This window comes from Anguilla anguilla, chromosome 3 (genome assembly GCF_013347855.1).
Source record: "Anguilla anguilla isolate fAngAng1 chromosome 3, fAngAng1.pri, whole genome shotgun sequence".
NCBI classification, from domain to species: domain Eukaryota; kingdom Metazoa; phylum Chordata; class Actinopteri; order Anguilliformes; family Anguillidae; genus Anguilla; species Anguilla anguilla.
This window is the reverse complement of record NC_049203.1, coordinates 12887776-12907120: the sequence shown is the minus strand read 5'-3', so window position 1 is coordinate 12907120 and position 19345 is coordinate 12887776. Positions and strand designations below refer to the sequence as shown.

The window sequence follows — 19345 nt, the reverse complement described above, 5'->3', positions numbered from 1 at the left end:
AGCTTCTGACCCCGCCCCCTCCCCCACTTGTTATCACGCCGCTGCAGTAACCGCCAGAGCCGGAGTCTCAGAACCTCGGTCACTCCCCCTGTCCGCCTGTCAGATAGGAGTACAGGCAATTTTCTTCTGCGCAAATATTTTTGCGGGTGACTCCTCGCCCTCGCCCCCACCCCTCGGCTTCCAGCGCACCTTTACACGCTGCTCGTATTCTGCCCTTCTGATTGGTGTTCTTTCATGCGGACTTTCACTGGCTTTCTGTCAAAGGTCGCTGCAGTGACTCACTCCTGTAATCAGGATTGCAGATGTTTGCGCGTGCATTTGTTTGTGTGTCGGCGGGTGGCAGGGGGGTGGGGTTGACGAGCGACCAGATGAAGAACAAATAACCTTATTGGCTGCAACCTCTGACTCACCTGCTAATCATCAGCCTTGTTGCATTAGTCACACAAACACCCTTTCTCATTTGCAGAGGGGAGGTGTCCATACGAGTCTGAAAAATGGCTTGCCCTGCTATTTCGATGTCTGACGATGGCTGAGCTCTCCAGCGCCCCCCCACCCCCCCCCCCATGCCGCTGAAAATAACAAGCGGAGAGGAGCACAGCCGTAAATCCCGCCCCCGGGCAATCAGGGCAAATTAAACCGTGCGGGCTTAGATCCCAGAGAAGGTGGCTTTGGTCTGCTCCCATTAGGTCCTGCGGAAGTGTGGCCCTTAGCTTGTACATCGCGACCTTTATTGAATGTTTTGCAGAGACACAAGAAGCTGTTGGGCACCTCTTCCCTTTCCCCTTGGACAAATACTTCCTTTTTTTCTTTGTGGCAATGATATTACAGTTATATCTGCTTTGATAGGGGTATTAGTATTATAGTTCCTTTATTGTCTTCAAATTAGTGTTGTATTTCCTCTATGATAGCGTTAGTGATTAATAATGCATACAATTAATTGTCCCGTGACTTTTTTTTTTTCCGATGCCCTTTACAGTTACAGTGAATGACATCACCAGGAAGCGAGGGAGATATGTGCGATGGCTGAGTTATGTTCCCGCTTTAATTTACGAGGGCATGCGGAACACTGTCTCGTCGCCTTGCCTCCAAATTAAAGGCTGACTGGAAATGTCAATTTGTAAAATGCTCATTAATATTGATGCTCATGAGTGAAAACTGAAGGCACAGTATCCCTGTAAACACGGTTTCTGTTGGCTAGACATGATTCATTTCCCCAAATTTTCAACAAAAAACCTAACCTCAGAGATTTGCAGCGTATAATTAATGACACAGGCAGGTATCTTTCTATCTCTCCTTTTTTGAAATTAGGCAATCAGTGACACTTTTTATAAATGGCTTACTTTTCATGGTAGTTAAGTCAAGGCCCATTCCAGTTCACACACCAATGGTGGTTGAGCCTGATTTTTTTTTATCAGAGATTGCATTACTAGCATTAATATGCATGTGGTTGGTACTGAAGCTGTACTGCAGTCTTGTTTTGGTGGGAAGGAGGTGGGTTGTAAAGTAACCCTGTTAAAGTGTATGGACAAAGCCATTATTAGGGGCATAACTACAGTACTGAATAAAAAAGGAAATAAATCATACCTTATACAAGCTAGTCATCAATCAAGGTTTATGAACTGTATATCATAATGTGACGTAATGTTATGTAACCTAGAGTCCAGGGTTGAAGTCAATCACATTTCAGTCGAGCCAATTCAAGAAATCAATTCCTTCAATTGAATTAATAAAAAAATGAATAGACCCCCCCCCACCCTGCTAGAGATATGGCTTGCTTACATTTTCTCATTCACAGTCAAATGGCTTGGCCGTACTGTTCTGGCTCTGTCTGACATTTTTGTCAATAATTTGTTATTAACATGCAAATGCTTTGTGTGTATATGTATATATATATATATATAGCGCAATTGAACCCCTGGAGGTGCTTTTCAGCCTTGTTAAAACACAGAGGTGGTTTTGATTCCGGACGCTCAACCTCTGATCAAGCTTCTGGAAAGTTTTCCTGGCAAAGGCGCGCTGTAATCTGATTGGCGGCAGCCGATTTCCTATTATGGATCTGATTGGCTGGGGCACTTTCTGACCATCTCTTATCCTGACTTGTACTCTCTCTATCTACTCTATGTCTGTTCATCTTGATCTTCCTGCTCAACTCGCATCAGTGAATGATATTATCCTTATGCTTTGCTAATATGGAGGTTCAGAAGATGGTTAAAATCTGCTATGCACAGATGTGCAATACTCGTTTCATCCAGTGTTGTTGCCTTAAAACTGTTGCTTCACACTGAGACGTCTCGCCTGCCCACAGACAGATTTAGGGGAAAGTTAAATTTATTGAATTTGGCCTAAATTACGCAGTTTGTTAGCAAGTTGCTATCCAGCAAACCAAGTGTTCTAATGGCAGACTCATTAATTTTGTTTCAGTGAGCTGCTTTAAGAGAACAAGCCTCGAGACAACAGTAAAAGCCTCTCCTGCACTCACAGTCTCTCGCACAGAATTATTGGCCTCTCCCCGATAAGTCACCTAGTTTTTTTCATTCCTCTCATGGTGAGGGAGCAATTCTTCCATCCATCAGTGGAAGTGGGGAGGGGGGTGATTGGGGGTGGTTTGTGGCCACCCAGGTAGCATGTACGTATTGGTTTTTTTAATTTGTCTTTTCTTTGCGGAATGTAGAGGGATCCTCCCCAGTGTCTCATAAGCCTTTCCTGACAGTGCCACGCACTCCCTCCCCCCTGCCCCCATCACTGCCCCCCCCCCCCCCCCCCCCCCATTTCACACACTCTAGAGCCTTGTCTGACAGACAGAGAATATCTGGCCTCTCACATGCCAAGGAGACAGACGGGAAACTTTCTAATAGCGCTGCTCTGGACCTGAGCCGTATGCCTTGCCGATGTGTCTGGGGATAGTTTGACAGAACACTCAAGCTCTTCTTTATCCATTTCCTACCCAAGTCTAAACATACTCCTGTCAAAGGGAAGATAAAAAGGGCTTTCCCTTTTTTGTGATAGGTAACAAGGACAAACGAAAAAGGCATTGTTATGAAATTAATAAGGGTCTGTTATCATCACCATGGCTTATCTACATTGTAGGCACCTTTTATTAAACTAAAAGAAATGCAAACCAGTGAACAGTTTTAGTTTCTTTTCATTTCGAGCCCTAGCATAGCTCCATCTACTGCACTACCTCAATGGGCATCTTATTCCTTATTCAGTTTTACCTCTGCTCTGATACCCCCCCCCCCCCACCCACCTTCGCTATAGAGTAGTATACTCCACTGGTACAGCCTCTATCTTCAATTGTAACATTCCCTCTCTCTACTGATAAAGCCAACCTCTACAGCAGTTAATCCTCATCAATAGTGATAAATCCCCCAGTGGAGGATTTACGTCCCTGAGGACCACAGTTTCCCCACCCTGCATCCAGTCTCCCGCTGAATCCCGCCACCCCAAGCCGCCTTGCCCCTCGCTGACCCCGCTCAGACCCACGGAATTCATCGCACAAGGCCGAGATTGTTCTAGGGAGACTCATGACTCATGAGCCAAAAGCGGAGTGCTAGTCCCACTGTGCAGCTCGGTGGTTTCCCGTGCTGATATGAGAGAGGTTTTTGGTTCCTGTCGTTTACCCCTTGGTCTCTCTGCCCCTATCTCCAGGCAATCTCCAGGGATGCTCTCTGTGCCCCTGTCCGATGGTTTTTGCCCGCCCCCGCCCCCGCCCCGCCATTCAAAGCAGGCTTTGCATAGAAGAGGGACACCAGAGGGGTATGAGATTAAGGAAAACTCTGCTCAGGACAGTACAATAATCAAACCACCCCAACATGGAGAGGTAAGTAAGGAGTCCATAAACTCTGCCTTATTCATATTTGTAGTGTTCAATTTCGGACTTTCTAGGTTAAGCTATGTCAGGGGAATAAATTGGATGTAGGAGGGAATTTACTTAATTAAAGGTACTTTAAATTCCGTGTTAATATCAGGAACCCTATTTATTCAGAGTTTTCAATACACAGACCTGTCATTTAGAAGAGGCAGAGATGCTTAAGAGTGTTTATGTCTATGCTTGATGCAGTGCTGGACACACTCAGTAGCAGGGGCAGGGAACCCTGGTTCAGAAGTGCCCAAGATGTTTTTGCTCCATCCAGACCTATAACTGCATTACATTACAGGCTCTTATTATTCAAACTTTTTAAGGACGGCACGGTGGTGCAGTGGGTAGCACTGCCGCCTCACAGCAAGAAGGTGCTAGAATCTTTTCCGTGCGGAGTTTGCATGTTCTTCCCATGTCCATGTGGGTTTCCTCTGGGTACTTTAGTTTCCTTCCACAAGACTGGTGGGCTAATTGGAGATTTTAAATTTCCCATAGGTATGAGTGTGTGAGTGAATGGTGTGTGTGCCCTGTGATAGATTGGGGACCTGTTCAGGGTGTATGCCTGCCTCTCGCCCAGTGCATGCTGGGATAGGCTCCAGAACCATCAGCGACCCTGACCAGGAAGAAGCAGGTATAGATGACGAATGAACATAACATTTATAATTATACAGCTAGATATATACTGAAGCAGTACAGTTTAAGTACCTTGCTTAGGCGGTGTCCTACCCGGGAATCAAACCTGTGACTTTTAGGTTACAAGGCCAGTTCCTTACTTTTATATTACACAGCTTCTAAATATGGATGGAACAAAACTCAGAAATAGCTCTGGCGCTCCAGGACCAGGCTTGACCGCTCCGCTCTTGACTGCAGGAACGTTACGAGCCAAGTCGGGCCGAACAGCATGTACACGCCATCATGCATTATTCTAACGGCCTTAATGCGTGGGTGGCCCTAGCGTCTCTGTGCGGGAGCTTTCTGCCTCCTGGCCCTTCCCCTGCCCCTGGAGTCTGCTGGAGCTCATTCGGACGCCTGACTCACCTGGCAGAGGCCTGGAGAGGAATGCAGAGGGGATGGGGGGTGGAGGTGGGGGCGGGAGGTGGGGGGGGTGGTTGGAGGGAGTCTCTGACCCAAAATAGCTATCTTCTGAGGGTGCTGTGGAAAATCTCTGTAAATCAAGCTGAAAAAAATATCGCATGCTGATGAATGGAAAAGTCCGTGTGAAGGGATTTAAGTTCACTGTCTGCGAGGTTTCACATTTCTTATCGGAATACTGCTAAATCCGTGGCTCCTGCTTTTTATGCGGCGCTTTAGGCTGCCGCTTTTAATACAACTTCACTTTAAAATATTTCACAAGCACACAATTTCAGGAGTAGGACAGTAACAGAGCACAAATAGACGAATTATCAAATAAAATGTACGATTTTGTATGTGATGATAAAAAAATGTAAAGCTTAATTATGTTTTTGGTTACAAATTCAACCTTTAAAAAAACATCCACCTTAAGATTTACTATGGTAACAGCCAGCTTGTGAACTGCGGCACTGCAGTAGATAAGCTTCTTTCTTTTTACCAGTATGTATTTACTTATTCATTCTTCTCATTTATGTTTAGCCTCTGCTTAAGTCAAAGACTGAAGTCTCAAAGGAAGGACATCCACAATAAAGAATCCAAGAAGAGAAAACAGAGGGAAACACAACGGTGCTGTGAACCCTTGATGAAGCTTCTTTTTCATGTATGACTCCTAAAGGAACAACAGAAAACAGAAAAAAAAATACATTCTGTAACTTCGGATAGCACCTGGCACCTCCCCCTCCAACCACAGGTCCCTACAGTGGCACTGAATGAGCTTTTAGTACTGGCCGGGCTCTCTGCTGCTCCCCAGTGGCGGGAGGCACAGTAGCAGGCACAGGCACCGTCCAATGATGGGCGGCCCCAACAGACCACTGCTGGGCGGGTTCGGCTCCACCACGGCCTCCCTGGATATCGGCCTGTACGGGGGGTGGGCGGCCTGGCCCGGGAACATGTCGGTCAGCCTGAACCAGAGCCTCCACGGGGCCGACTCGGGGGGCAACCTCTCGGCCGAGGCCCACGCCATCTCCCGGGAGCCCCTCAAGGAGAAGAACTGGCCGGCCCTGCTGATCCTCGTCATCATCTTCCTCACCATCGGCGGAAACATCCTGGTCATCCTGGCGGTGTCGCTGGAGAAGAAGCTGCAGAACGCCACCAACTTCTTCCTGCGCTCGCTGGCCGTGGCCGACATGCTGGTGGGCATCCTGGTCATGCCCATCTCCCTCATCAACATCCTATACGGTGGGTACCCTGGGCAAACACAGCCCATCTCCCTCATCAACATCCTATACGGTGGGTACCCTGGGCGAACACAGCCCATCTCCCTCATCAACATCCTATACGGTGGGTACCCTGGGCAAACACAGCCCATCTCCCTCATCAACATCCTATACGGTGGGTACCCTGGGCAAACACAGCCTGATCCTTCTCCCAGAGATGGTGGTTTTCACATTGTTGCTCCATTCTATCACATTACATTACGTTTATTTGGCAAACGCTGTTTATCCAAAGTGACGTACAACAAGTGCATAACGAAAACTCCACCCATTACCTCATTCCATCGTCATTAGTGCGTGCCACGTTAATGTTGAACAGCTAATTCCCAAGATATCTCCATTGTGAGAAGGTAATACGTATAGCACTGCTACAGCGGGCAAGAGTTTGGGATCACCACATTGCTAAAGTTAACTCACACCCAGGGATGCAGTACCTGCTGGTCTCCAGAGTGTTTCAACTCTTAAGCACTGAATTCAAGGCATTGATTGGCTAAAGTCGTCGCACACCTTTTTTTCCAAGTAGGTAATTTTCCTTGCACTTTGGAAGAACGGCTAGGTAGTGGCACAATATTATTCTTTCCCCATACACTTTCATGTGTCATTTCTTTTTCTTTTCTTTTTCCGGTTGTGTCATATTGATCGTTTTAAAGGTCTGCAATTTTCATACCTTTTTTTTTTGCCACTTAAAGATCAAATACAGTTTTTTTTACACTTTCTCGTATGTTTTTGATGCTGTGAATGAATGGTAGTGCAGGTCATATATTCAACAGTCAATACCAACGCCAGCACTGTTTTAGCTCATTACATAGCTCATTATTCAGATGTGCCATTAAGCTTGCAGGCTGAGAATGCTGTGATTTGATAATAACATTAATTAGATTTTTTTTTTTTTGTTGTTGTTGAAAAATTGGAAAACAAGACATCCTTTTTAAATCCACATCCCTAAGTTTCATAGATTATTTCCTGGTGAGTGTATTGTTCCAGTATCTGTGATTACAAACACACAATCATGTGGACAATAGCATCACAGTCAGCCATTAAAAATATGGAGGCCTCTATTCTGCTTGGAGCCAATCGGCACCTGCTTGCCATCCACAGGACTGTACTGCGCGCGGGGATGCAGGCTAGGCTAGGCTAGTCTAGGTCTGGACTTTCTGGTATGGAAAGGAGTGTCTTTTCTGTCTTCCTCCTGCGAAGCTGAAATTCTTCCTTCCTCTTCCCAAATCCTCTGGGAAGAGGAAGGAAGCTCTATGGCCCTGCGCTGACTAATGGATTTGCAGCTTCACGATGGCCGGAGGTTCTCCGGTTAGCAGCTGCAGTTTCCGGAAGCCCTATCAGAGACTTTGCAGATCCACCAGATGCTCAGTCCCATATTTTTTTGACGCTGAACGTCCCGTAGCCCTTCCAATGACGTTTGAACATCACAATTGGTGCATTTCATGAATATTCATGATGGGGTGTGACCGAGTGCATTAGTGCTGCAGTGGAGGTCAGTAATACAATACAGTGCCAGAAACTCCTGTTACCAACCAGAACGTGCTATTTTTAAGAAGCAGAGAGGACAAAAGGAACACAGGAGCAAAGTATCCGGTGAGTTTGCAAAATCTGCACATGATTCCATACACTAGTACACTATTCAGATCAGGTCAGCTCTAGCAATTCCAACTGTCCTTTCCCCTCCCCATTGACGGAGGGTTGACAGTTGGTAACAGGTGTCTTCAGTGCTATAGAGCATCCATTATAAAACATGCATTGCTGCCTTGTACTTGGTCCTACCAGTTCATGAATATTAAAAAGGTATATGTCTAGCTAGAATTAAAAGGGTGGTTTAAGGTCCAATATGAAGAAAATGTAGCGCATAATCTGGTGGGTCTAGAGAATCTGTGATCATATTCACCTCTATGATAGCCTCCTTCTCACCCTTATAATAATGTATTATTTTGATGATTTGCATGTTTTACCTCCTAAAATGTATTGAACACAAAGCTTACAGTCCAAAAAGAATATACTCCCTACTGTGCATTCTAGCTTTAACTGAACTGTGTGAATCACGAAAGGATTGGAAATATATCTTAACAGGACAGATTCAAGTGCATCCAGATGGAGAGAAAAGGTGGACAGACAGACATATCCGTATTATGGGATGTCTTCAGTCAGCCTCTGAATTAGTTCAAAGCTTTCAAAGCTATCGGAGAGAGGCAATGCAGCACATTGACAGTGTACCGACTCTGAGCCTCGCCTTACATCGGCATGACAACAGCGCTCCCATCTCCACTGCACCCCCCCATCACCACTCCCCCCCCCCCCCCCCCCCACCCCCATTCTTGCATCCCTTTCTTTATATGCTGCACCTATATGGGAGCCTCAGGAAGTCATTGAAACTCTGCTTTATTCAATCTCATCACGTTCCCTCGAGTGCAGCGAGTGGGGGGGGGGGGGGGAGGCGGAGGCGGGGGGCGGTGGATGCGTCAAACGGCTCACTTATTGGCGGATGCCAGGATAGACATCGTTCTGAATGGACTCTGGATTCCCTGGCTAAATTATGAGATTTCCAGAGGTTTGGCCATGCCAGTCAGTGGGACTCCCCTGTCCCCGCCCCACCCCCCCCCCCCCACCCCCCTCGTTTGTGGCTTTTTTATTCCGTCCGCCCGCTATCTCCCCCGGTCCACACGTTACTGCTGCAGGCTTTGGGAGAAAAAACATGCGGCTGCCGGTCTATGGAGAGTCGGAGGGCACACAAAAGGCGGCAGGCTGTTATCTGACCAAATAAAAGCCGGGATATGACTGCTTTAGGCTTTAGTGGCCGAGGGGTCGATTCAATTTAATTTATCACCCGGATTATCTGCTGTTTACGTGTTCGTTCTACAAGTCATCAACAGGAATGGATGCATATCAATTCAAAATGGGGAGGGGGGGGAGAGAGCCGAGAGGGATTAGGTGATTTACGATAGAGAAAAATATCATGTCAAATCCGTTTTTGATTTGAATAAGTAGGCCTACCCTAAGACATTAGATACAGAGCACATTATGCTCGAAAACAAGGAGAGAATTCTCTTTATCTGCCAAACATGGAGAACATGTAGCGCGCCCAATTTCTGGGATGAAACGGTTGGCAGAAAACGATACTGACAGCGATGGAACAGGATCTGGAGTGAGGGGGTGTTCGCTGCTGTATTGGTACAATGGCCGGGGCCCAAGTTAAAAATCCTGCAGGCTGCCTGTGTGCTGATAGAGACGGGGTGTTCTTGGTGCCTGCGAGTGTTTGTGTGCTTGTGTGTGTGTATGTGCTTCTGTATGTGATTGTGTGCGTGTATGTGCTTCTGTATGTGCATCATGTGTGAGTGTGCGCGTGTGCGTGTGCTTGTCCATTTATGCATGTGTGAGTGTGTGTGCGTATTCGTCTGTGCACGCGTGTGTGCTGGTGTGTAAACTAATACTGTATTTGTGACCGTGTGAAAGAGAGGGAGGGAAAGCATGCCGTCGTCATGCCTGACGTTGTTTGGAGAGCATGCATGTTTCTCAGCCGCGCGAGGGATCCGGCTGCCGGTTTCATGTTAACAGACGATGTGGTGCAGTGTTGTATGAAGCTTGCGCCGGTGGGGCAGAACAGCCGGGGAAAGAAAAGCCATTTTTTTAGTCGAGTAAACTGCACGGCACCGACCCTCTGCCACGGAGGTGCGAAGACAGCATTACCACCTTCTGCAGTGTCTGGAAACACACACTGCGCCGAGCCAGCATATTGCGCATTTGCCGTGAAAACAGAATCACGGCAAATTTGGAATAACGTGTCCGATCGCGGGCTCAGCTCTGATAAATTGATCAGTTGTTAGGTTTATAATGGATTTCAGTGCCGCTGCCTATAGATACAGAACGCTCAATAGTAGAAATGCTCCCTGCCCATTCATTGTAATTATCTGCAGCTCATTGGCTGTAGAAATGAAGCTGATTTTTGGGATTGTTTCTGCGCAGAGAACCTGGAATTTCAGTGATGGCGTTGCGCCCGCAGGGCACTGACGGTGTGGAGGACGGCAGACACCATGTGGTGGCCTCAATCTGAGTGACCTACAATGTTACACAAACACTGTGCTTTATGTCATCACACTGTGTGTGTGTGTGTGTGTGTGCATGTGTGTGCGAGTGTGCACGTGTGCATAAATGGAAATCAGCTTCTCCTCCCACATTATGACAATGGGTTAAAGAAGTACTAATTTGTTAAGCTCCCTGGACCCGCCCCTTTCCAACACCCCTGTGTACAATGTACAATGTATAATATAGAATGCATGTAATGTGTACATGAATACATTATATATAAATACACACACGCACCTAGGTCCATTATAAGTACAAAACATGTGTAATGAAGATGGTTCCGGATGCTCAGCAAATGCTCGGGGGCATAAATTAGCCCATAACGAGCTGGGAAACCTCCTTGAGGTGGAAGGAAAAGTGCTGCCTGTTCATTACTATGCGGCTCCGGGCATGGCAGAGAATATACGAACAGCGCTCCGAGCAGATAGCCGACGAGCGGGGAGAAAAAAAAATCAATGGCCGTAGCCTCTGGCGCTCAGCGCGGCGCCGCGGCGATTGGCTCCGCCTGCTCGCAGCCTCGCCGAGCGGGTGCGCGTGACGCACACCCTCGGATGGAGGGCCGCTTTCTCCGGGCCTGATTACGCGGAGTGACGGAGCGACGCGTCGAAAGGGCACGCGTCTCTGACGCGCATCCGTCTTCGCGCCAGCGCTGCCGCCAACCGCCAAAACGACCGCCGCCGTCCGTCCGTCCGACTGAGTCATGCGGTGAAACGCGTACCCGGGCCAGCATCTGGTGCGTCTGCCCGCGTGCCTGCATCTCTCGCACGTGGAGCGCTCTTACACAGGAAAGGGAAACAATAATCCTGACGGTGGAGATGTACGATTACGCCCCTCCCTCCCTCCCACCCTCCCTCCCACAAAATGTCCCCAACCTCCAACTCCCCCAGGTCCCATAATCCAGTCATAGCCTCATCAGCCCCAGACCCCCACCCTGGCTCCTTTTGGTTTTATTTGAGAAGCTCTAATCACTGGGAGCCTGTGTATGGGGGGGAAGAGCTGGGAAATGTGAATGGGGTGGAGGGGGTGGGGGAGGTGTAGTGGGGGGGGGGGGGTGTCGGTGGAGTGGTGGAGATGAGAGAGAAAATCCCCGCTCGCAATCTGCTGCAGCGGTGGTGTGGTCTGAGAGCAGCTCTGTTACACACGGTTCCTGTCCAGGGCCCAGCTGGAGACTAATCTCCCGCCGTCCTCCTTCTTCTGCAGGGGCGGGAGCCTCGGTGATGCGATTTCACCTGATTAATCAGGAAATACAGATTTCTCAGACCTCGTTTCGCCCCGAGGCAGAGATGACCTTGGAATGTCTAAAGGCACAGATGCATCAAAGGCTTTTGTGCTCTTTGGCAGTTGATGACAGGAGAGAATGTCCTACAATAAAGCCAGATGCTAGTGGCCCCAGATACATTTAAGGGTCGGACGATCATTTTTTCCTGATTAATCAGGAAAAGCCAGGAAAGGATCATAACATAACATTCAGCCCAACAATACTCACCATTTTCCTACCACTAAAGGGTACCTAGTGCTCACTGTTTACCTAACAAGCAAGATTTAAAGCCCTGCTCTAGAAAACCCCCAGAGTTCCCATCCCTGAGATCCTCTTGTTTATCCTGTGATAGAGTCCATAACTTTGCCCGTCTGTCTGTTCCCCGCTCAGACTATGCCTGGCCCCTGCCCCACGCCCTCTGCCCCATCTGGATTTACCTGGACGTCCTCTTCTCCACGGCCTCCATCATGCACCTGTGCGCCATCTCGCTGGACCGATACGTGGCCATCCGCAACCCCATCGAGCACAGCCGCTTCAACTCCCGCACCAAGGCCATGCTGAAGATCGCCGCCGTCTGGACCATCTCCATAGGTGAAGAACCAGAGTATCAAAACGTCCTGCACAGACGATCACTACCATTGATTAGACCGAGATTAAAACACTGTTTACTTGCGAGATCTAGTTAAGCTACATCAGGTAGCTGCTTGAATTAAAGTAGAAGCTGTGCTTTTGATTTTTTTTCTAATGCATGTGCCAGTGCAAGTATAATCATTAAATGTACCTTGGTCAGACCTTTTTGCACACGCTATAGTTGAAGTCGCTGCCCAATGGAGATAATTTGTAAGCATGCAGTTCTTTTACATGCAAATCAAAGAAAAAGGGTGCCAACCTTCCTAAAAATAATGTAATCAACTGAGCAAACTCATAGCAAGATAGTTGCGACATTTTATCGTCGATCATCACATGTAATATTTATTTAATTTAACAGAGTGAGTATTGCTTTAAGAGGCTGACAGGATGAAAACTCAAGATCTGTTTGTCAGGAAACTTGGGATGTGAATCATGGGTCGCTCTCAAGCTGACATATTTTCTCCTTTTTGGAGGGGCGCGAGTACGTCCTCTCTGTGACAGAGGTAGTTCCTCTGGGTCGTCTGTCTTCGGCTCCACAGAATGCCCAGGGACGCCAATCATAACAGCCCTGCCTACAGAGAGGCCTTAAAGCAAAGTGACAGCACTGACCCTTTCCTTATTTCTCTGAACTTCCTCTGGTCCTCACAGGCTTTTTGGCCACAGCGCTAATAATCTGCTATTTTTCTCTGGCTCCGGTTTTTCTTCTTTCCGAGCAAGCCTCAAGCAAGCCTGTCCCCTTTCTTTTCCGAGAGGATGCATCTCACTTAAGACTGAGGCACCCAAACAAAAACAAAAATGTGAATTTGTGTTAATCCGGCCCTGAGAGTCCTGAGATTGTACTTTTAAAGTCTCACTGCCAAATTAAACTTGCCAAATTGAATGGAGTACCTTCTGCAAGGAAATCAAAATTGGGAAATAATTCATCATTAGAAGAGAAGGGTTAACAGCAAAATACAGATTAAAGATGACATCAGCAAAAGACCTGATGTTACCTTTAAGATATTCAACCTTTTCACCAGTCAATAAAATAAAATATTTTTACTGTTCTATCATGCTTGGAAAAATGTAAAAAGCATGGAACTGGCTGTGTACACTGTCCTTCAAAATGAAGTTTGAAAGATGGGACACTTTGTTTCATTGGCAAGGACAAGTACGCATACATATTCAATTGATTTTGAAATCCTACAGATAACGGCAAGTCAGGAAGAGCATTAATGTCAGTGGTCATACACATTTTTGTACTGAACAGAGCAGTGTTCCTCTGAACTGTGGGAAAATTTGTCCTTGTGTCCACAATCTTACAAAGGGCATTGCGTGTTCTGGGTGTTTTATTATCACCTCAGATTTAATAATTAACATTTTTGCAGATTTTAATGTAGTGCTCAAGCTCTGCAATTTCTACATCCCCCCCCCCCCCCGACTCCTCCTTTCCCCGTTCTCTACCTTCATAATCCTCCTCTTTCACTCTCTCTTTTTTCAACTCTCTCACCCTCTCTTTCTCTCCCTCATCCTCCCTCCCTCTCTCCCTTCCTTCCTGCTGCCCTCCCTCCTCCCTCCTTCCTCCCTCCCTCCTCCTCCTCAGGGATCTCCATGCCCATCCCGGTGATCGGGCTCCATAACGAGTCCAAGGTGTTCGTCAACGGCAGCTGCGTGCTGAACGAGGAGCACTTCATGCTGGCGGGCTCCTTCGTGGCGTTCTTCATCCCGCTGGTCATCATGGTGGTCACCTACTGCCTGACCGTTCAGGCGCTGCAGCGCCAGGCCACCGTCTTCCTGTACGAGGACCGCTCCGCCTCCTCCCAGCAGGCCCTGCAGCTGGCCCCGCCCCCTCAGGCCCCGCCCAGGCGCAGCAGCCTCAACTGCCTGCGGGGGGATCCCTCGCACTCCTCCTCCCTCTCCAACAGCATCTCCATCATCCCCAGCTCGGAGGCGCCCTCCCAGCTGAGCTCCCCCGCGGGGCGGGACCTGAGCGGGCACGGGAGGCGCGGCATGATGCAGGCCATCAAGAACGAGAAGCGGGCCTCCAAGGTGCTGGGCGTGGTCTTCTTCCTCTTCCTGGTCATGTGGTGCCCGTTCTTCATCACCAACGTGACGTACGTGCTGTGCAGCGGGTCGTGCAACGAGCCCCTGCTGGGGGAGCTGCTCAACGTCTTCGTCTGGGTGGGCTACATCTCCTCGGGCGTCAACCCGCTGGTCTACACCCTCTTCAACAAGACCTACCGCAACGCCTTCTCCAGCTACTTGCGCTGCAGGTACCGGGGCGGGGCCGGACGCAGGCGCTTCCACGCCCCGGCCCCCTGTCCGTCACTGGTGGTCACGCCCACCTTGCTCGCCGGGAAGGAGGGCATGGACCGCAACAGCAACTGCCGCAACGGCGACCGGAACCCGCCGCCGGGCGGACTGGAGTTGGACGATGGCCCGATGCACCCTGGGATATCGGAGGTATCCGTTGACAGCTGCCACACCCCCACCGAGCTCACCAGCTGCGTATGACATGTATGGCTAAGCTGAGCTCGCTGTTCGCAGCTGATCGGCCCAGCAAAGCTCACCGATTGCATCTGATTGGCCAGGCACACCAGCTACATGTGATTGGCTGTGCATAACAACTGCATCTGATTAGCTGGGGATGTCAGCTGTGTGTGAATGACTCCTTTCTGCCCCCCAGTGGTAACACTGGGGCCCCTCCCCCTGTAGAGTGGCCCCTCGTGTGTCTGTATTACAGGGTACAGCTGGAGGGGGACGGTGAACTACCAGCATGAGACTTTCCCCTGATCTGTCTGTAACAATAATAATAACAGTGTACATATTCATACTCTCATTATCCCTCACCAAATTCCAGAGGAACTTAGCTTGACATTAGTCGGTTTGACAAATTGTACTATTGTGCATCATTTGGAAAATAAAATTCCAGCTTATCCCAGGAGCAGGTGAAGGATTAAAGTTGCTTCGCCAAAAAACTTGCTTGTTCCTCTTTGTATGCAATGAGAGAGAGCTTTTAATTTAGCTTTGCATCTTATATATATATATATATATATATATATATATATATATATATATATATGTATGTATCCCAATAGGGTGCCTAACAGACTCCTTAACTATAAAACGCTATATACCATACTGCCCAGTACTGCAGCACCACAGCACCCTCAGGTGATAGCAGGTATAAATTACACCTTATACATGTTTCAAATGTATAGCACCGTAACAATAAAATATTTTTGTCAAGTGTACAGAATGGTTTCACAAGAAAATAAAACAGTGTGAACCTGCCACATAAACCTAGAGAGTTATTAGTGCCGTTGGATAAAAACAGCCAGAGGGATTGATACTTGGCAGCAGCTGTAGTAGATTAGTTTTTTTACCACAGTGTTTCACTGGAATCTTTTGTGAATGATCTCAAATTACTTAACCACTTGCACCCATGGTCTGAACAGGAATGAGGAAGCGCAACAACTGATTGGACCACTCACCACCACAGCCATTTCCCACAGAAAAAATAATCACATTCAAACTCCGCCCTATTTGTATGCACAGCCTCAAGCAATACAGATGGAAATGAATGAAAAATGCTATCAACCCAAAAGACAAGCAGCACAAAACCTTAATGAAGTCCAGTGTGTATATTGTTCTTGTTAGCAGGTTGTTTGGAATCTGGGGGGCATTCTACCACTCGCAGTAGCAAAACTAGTAGGTTCTTCTTCTGGCTTGGGCATTCAAAACAAGGGGTAAAATCATGACTTGCAAAGGGTTGCAAGTCTTCATTAAATTGTTTGCTGCCTTTGGAACAATGATATTGAGCCATACACAGATCTCTCACCGTCTCACCATCCAAACTGCCACAGACTGCCACGTTGTAGATGTAACATGGCAAACAAATGTGCTGGTCTTATGGCAGTTGCTATACATCGTTTGAAAGGAAGCAAACACATACACATGAAAAAACTAGAATAGAACGGCATAAAAGGAATCTGTGGGACAATTTTGTATTGAGTCTGTGTGTTATCAAAAGCAAGAACAAACATTTGCTCTCTCTCTCTCTCTCTCTGTCTGAGAGAGATACACATATTTGAGCTGTATATTTTAACGGTGTATATACAAGTAGTGAATGCCTGTGTTTTTAATCTCATTACCCTTATCATGATGTGTGGATATGGATATTTTTGTCGTGCAATGATATGCTCTTCTGTTTAATTCATCTGCACAGTGGTTTTCTTTTTTGTGACGCTGCTACTTATTTATTAAAGGTTTGTTAAGATGTCTCCAGAGATACTTTCTTCCTCAATATCTAATTGGCTAGAGATCCAGGTTTTGCAGTGCACAATGTATCGTACAATATACACTTCATTTATCATAGCTGCCAATCAAATTCCTTCTGCCTCCAAGCCATTTATTATGTGTGCTTGTGTATTGGCATTTCACACAATGTTTTCCCATTTTCGGTTTTTTTCCTAATGGCCACAGGCAGAATGGGAGGGGGAGCAGGGAGGACAAGAGTGAGTGAGTGAGTATGTGTACTATATGTGTATGTGTTTGCATCACCAACACGTGTGTCACCGTCTTTGAAACGTCATCATTTAAAAATATCGAGTGTGGCTGTTTTATGAACGTACTTGCTGAGCTACATTACTTTGTGATGCCATGAGTTGACTGATCTTTTATAATCTAGTCTTTTATAAACTATAGGCCCTGATTGGCAAGTGCTCTCTGATTAACCTGTACGCCCGTGTTAATGTTTTAGGGTTAGGGTCTTCATAGTTGCCACCAGCATATAATACCACTTTGTTGATGAAAGCAGTATGTCCGAAGGGCTGCAATCCTTAATAATAAAAAATAATGAGTCACATAATGCTGCCATGCATTGCATACAATGCACTCAAAATGCTTTGTGAAAAATAAATAAATAAGGTATCAGAGCAGCTTTATGTTTAGCCTTGTTCTTTATGAAAATTAGCAAGCACTGATTTTTTTAAGGTACATCAGCAACAATAGCTTGCATTGCTTAACTTTTTTCAAATGTAAGAAAGACAAGTACAAAAGACAAGAGAGTGTGGTGTGAACTATATCATTCAATCCACATAAAGTTGACAATACTTTGGACTGTGAGTGATTTTTTTATCGCTACAGATTCAAAAGTCTCAGGGTATTGCATGTCTTCTTTCACTCTAGACACAAGATAGGTTTAATGCTTGTGTGTTGAAGTTCTATTTTTGAATAGAATTTGAAATTATTTAACTAATATAGTTTTTAACTTATTTACATTGCAATAATTTTGTATTGTTTTGTTTAATTTGTGTATATTTATGTATTTGAGTATGGGGTGAGGAGACAGAAAAATCAGGTCAGTTAGCTAGGATTTAATAGCTATCTACTTTTAATCACGGACTCATTGCTGGGGTTTCTAGGAATGGTAGCAATGGCAGAAATTCATAACTTAAAACATGACCTGGAAATCTGTTGTGTGTGGGATTACAACTCATGTTTGGACCATAAAACACTGCTCTTTCCCATTGTGATAAAGTAAAATGCCAAAAGGACTTTAATTATTCATGAGACTAATATTTTATATTCGAGTGATTTGTCTCGAGACAAAAGTTACAGAGTCTAGTTTATTTAGACCCCTGGTCTGGACAGGTCAACTGTTACCAGGCATGGACCAACAGACTGAAGAAGAGAGAGAGGTAGAAATGTTATACAACTGTTGCATATATTAGGGAAAGTTTAGAGTTTTGGAATTTGTTGATATATTTTTGCTAGTTATACAACGTGATATTTGTCCCATTACTCTGATTCCTGGAAAAAAATGAAAGGATGTATTAAACCAGATGTCTGTTTGTAAGAACAGAGCAAGGATAGAAGCTATACTATGGAAATGAAGAAGTATTATGGTAGCATTAACTGGAGTTTGACCCGGGATATCATGCATCGAAATAAACCAAGCGGACATGAAATTTTACTTGTTCTCAATCATATCAGCTAGCTTGTTTCCAATGAAGAGCCTGTACTGCCATCCTGTGGTGGGATACAGAAATGAAAAACAATGCTGGGAGAGCAATAGGAACAGCAGAGTAACACAAATGAAGACATCTTTTATCATATCATTAGAGACAGATAAGGGACTATTCTGTAAAATAATATGTATTTCATAATGTATAGCTGTGCAGAATCTATGCCGTTGTACCTTTTTTATGATTATTTTATTTATACAGCACTTTCCTTAGATGATGCTAGGCATGTTTTCCAAAACTAAAAATTGCAATGAAATAAGATATAATGAATGAAAGAGCAGGTCAAACACCAAACAGGCACAAAAAAAGAGGATAATAATAGCATTTTTTAAATGAAATGAATTTTTGAGACAATTAAAAAGTGGCAATTCAAAGGCAAGGACTGCACTCAGTTAAAGCAGGTTTAAATAAATCTGTATTTTAATAATATATTATAGTCTTTTCCAATGCTGTGGTTATCTTCAGAAAACAATATCTTTTTGATGTCCTTCAGTTTTGAGCCTGATGTCTGTGTATAAATAATTTAAGTTCACTGAATATAATGTGTAATTTGTGACTATTCATAATATGAAATTATGCAAGTTTGACTTTTTAATTGGATACCTTTGCCCTGTTCAACAACATACAATGTATCAACACTTTACACTGTTTTTGAGTTTGAAAATACATGATGGCTGCAATTGCTTAACACCAGACATAATTGACCTGTGTCATCCAAAAGGTTCTTTTGACTCATCTATCTGTGTGCTGAGACCAAGGACCACAATGGAAATAAGTCCGTGACTTTTTGCGCTATCCTTGATAATTTTGGGATGAATGACTTGCCGTAACATGTATTTAAATAATTGTCAAATAAACTAAACTAAACTAAACTAAACTAAACTCAACTAAACTAAACTATGATAGAACATCATCCCAAAAGGCTTGGGGATCATCCAAGTCCTTTTTTGAATATGATGTGAGATGAGCACTGATGTTTGTCTTTGTTGGCAGTAGATTCCAACTTGCCACTCTTCCATGAATCCCATTTTTGCCCAGTCTCTTTCTTATTGTGGAGTCATGAACACTGACCTTAGCCAAGGCTAGAGGCCTGCAGTTTTTGCTTTTGTTTTTCTGGGATCTTTTGTGACTTCCTGGATCCGTTGTCACTGTGCCC

At 45.7% G+C, this 19345-nt stretch overlaps 1 protein-coding gene across 2 annotated transcripts in view; it reads left to right on the top strand.

Moving 5' to 3' along the window:
- The window catches only part of htr2cl1 (5-hydroxytryptamine (serotonin) receptor 2C, G protein-coupled-like 1), a 63409-nt gene extending 46960 nt beyond the window's left edge, over positions 1-16449 (top strand). For both annotated transcript variants that reach the window (XM_035411141.1, XM_035411142.1), the window contains 4 exons: positions 3649-3820; positions 5471-6169; positions 11942-12142; positions 13764-16449. In XM_035411141.1, the coding sequence (XP_035267032.1) occupies positions 5779-6169; positions 11942-12142; positions 13764-14674 (1503 nt within the window). In that variant the 5' untranslated portion in view covers positions 3649-3820; positions 5471-5778 and the 3' untranslated portion in view covers positions 14675-16449. The remainder of the gene's footprint in view (positions 1-3648; positions 3821-5470; positions 6170-11941; positions 12143-13763) is intronic.
- Positions 16450-19345: the final 2896 nt, after the last annotated feature.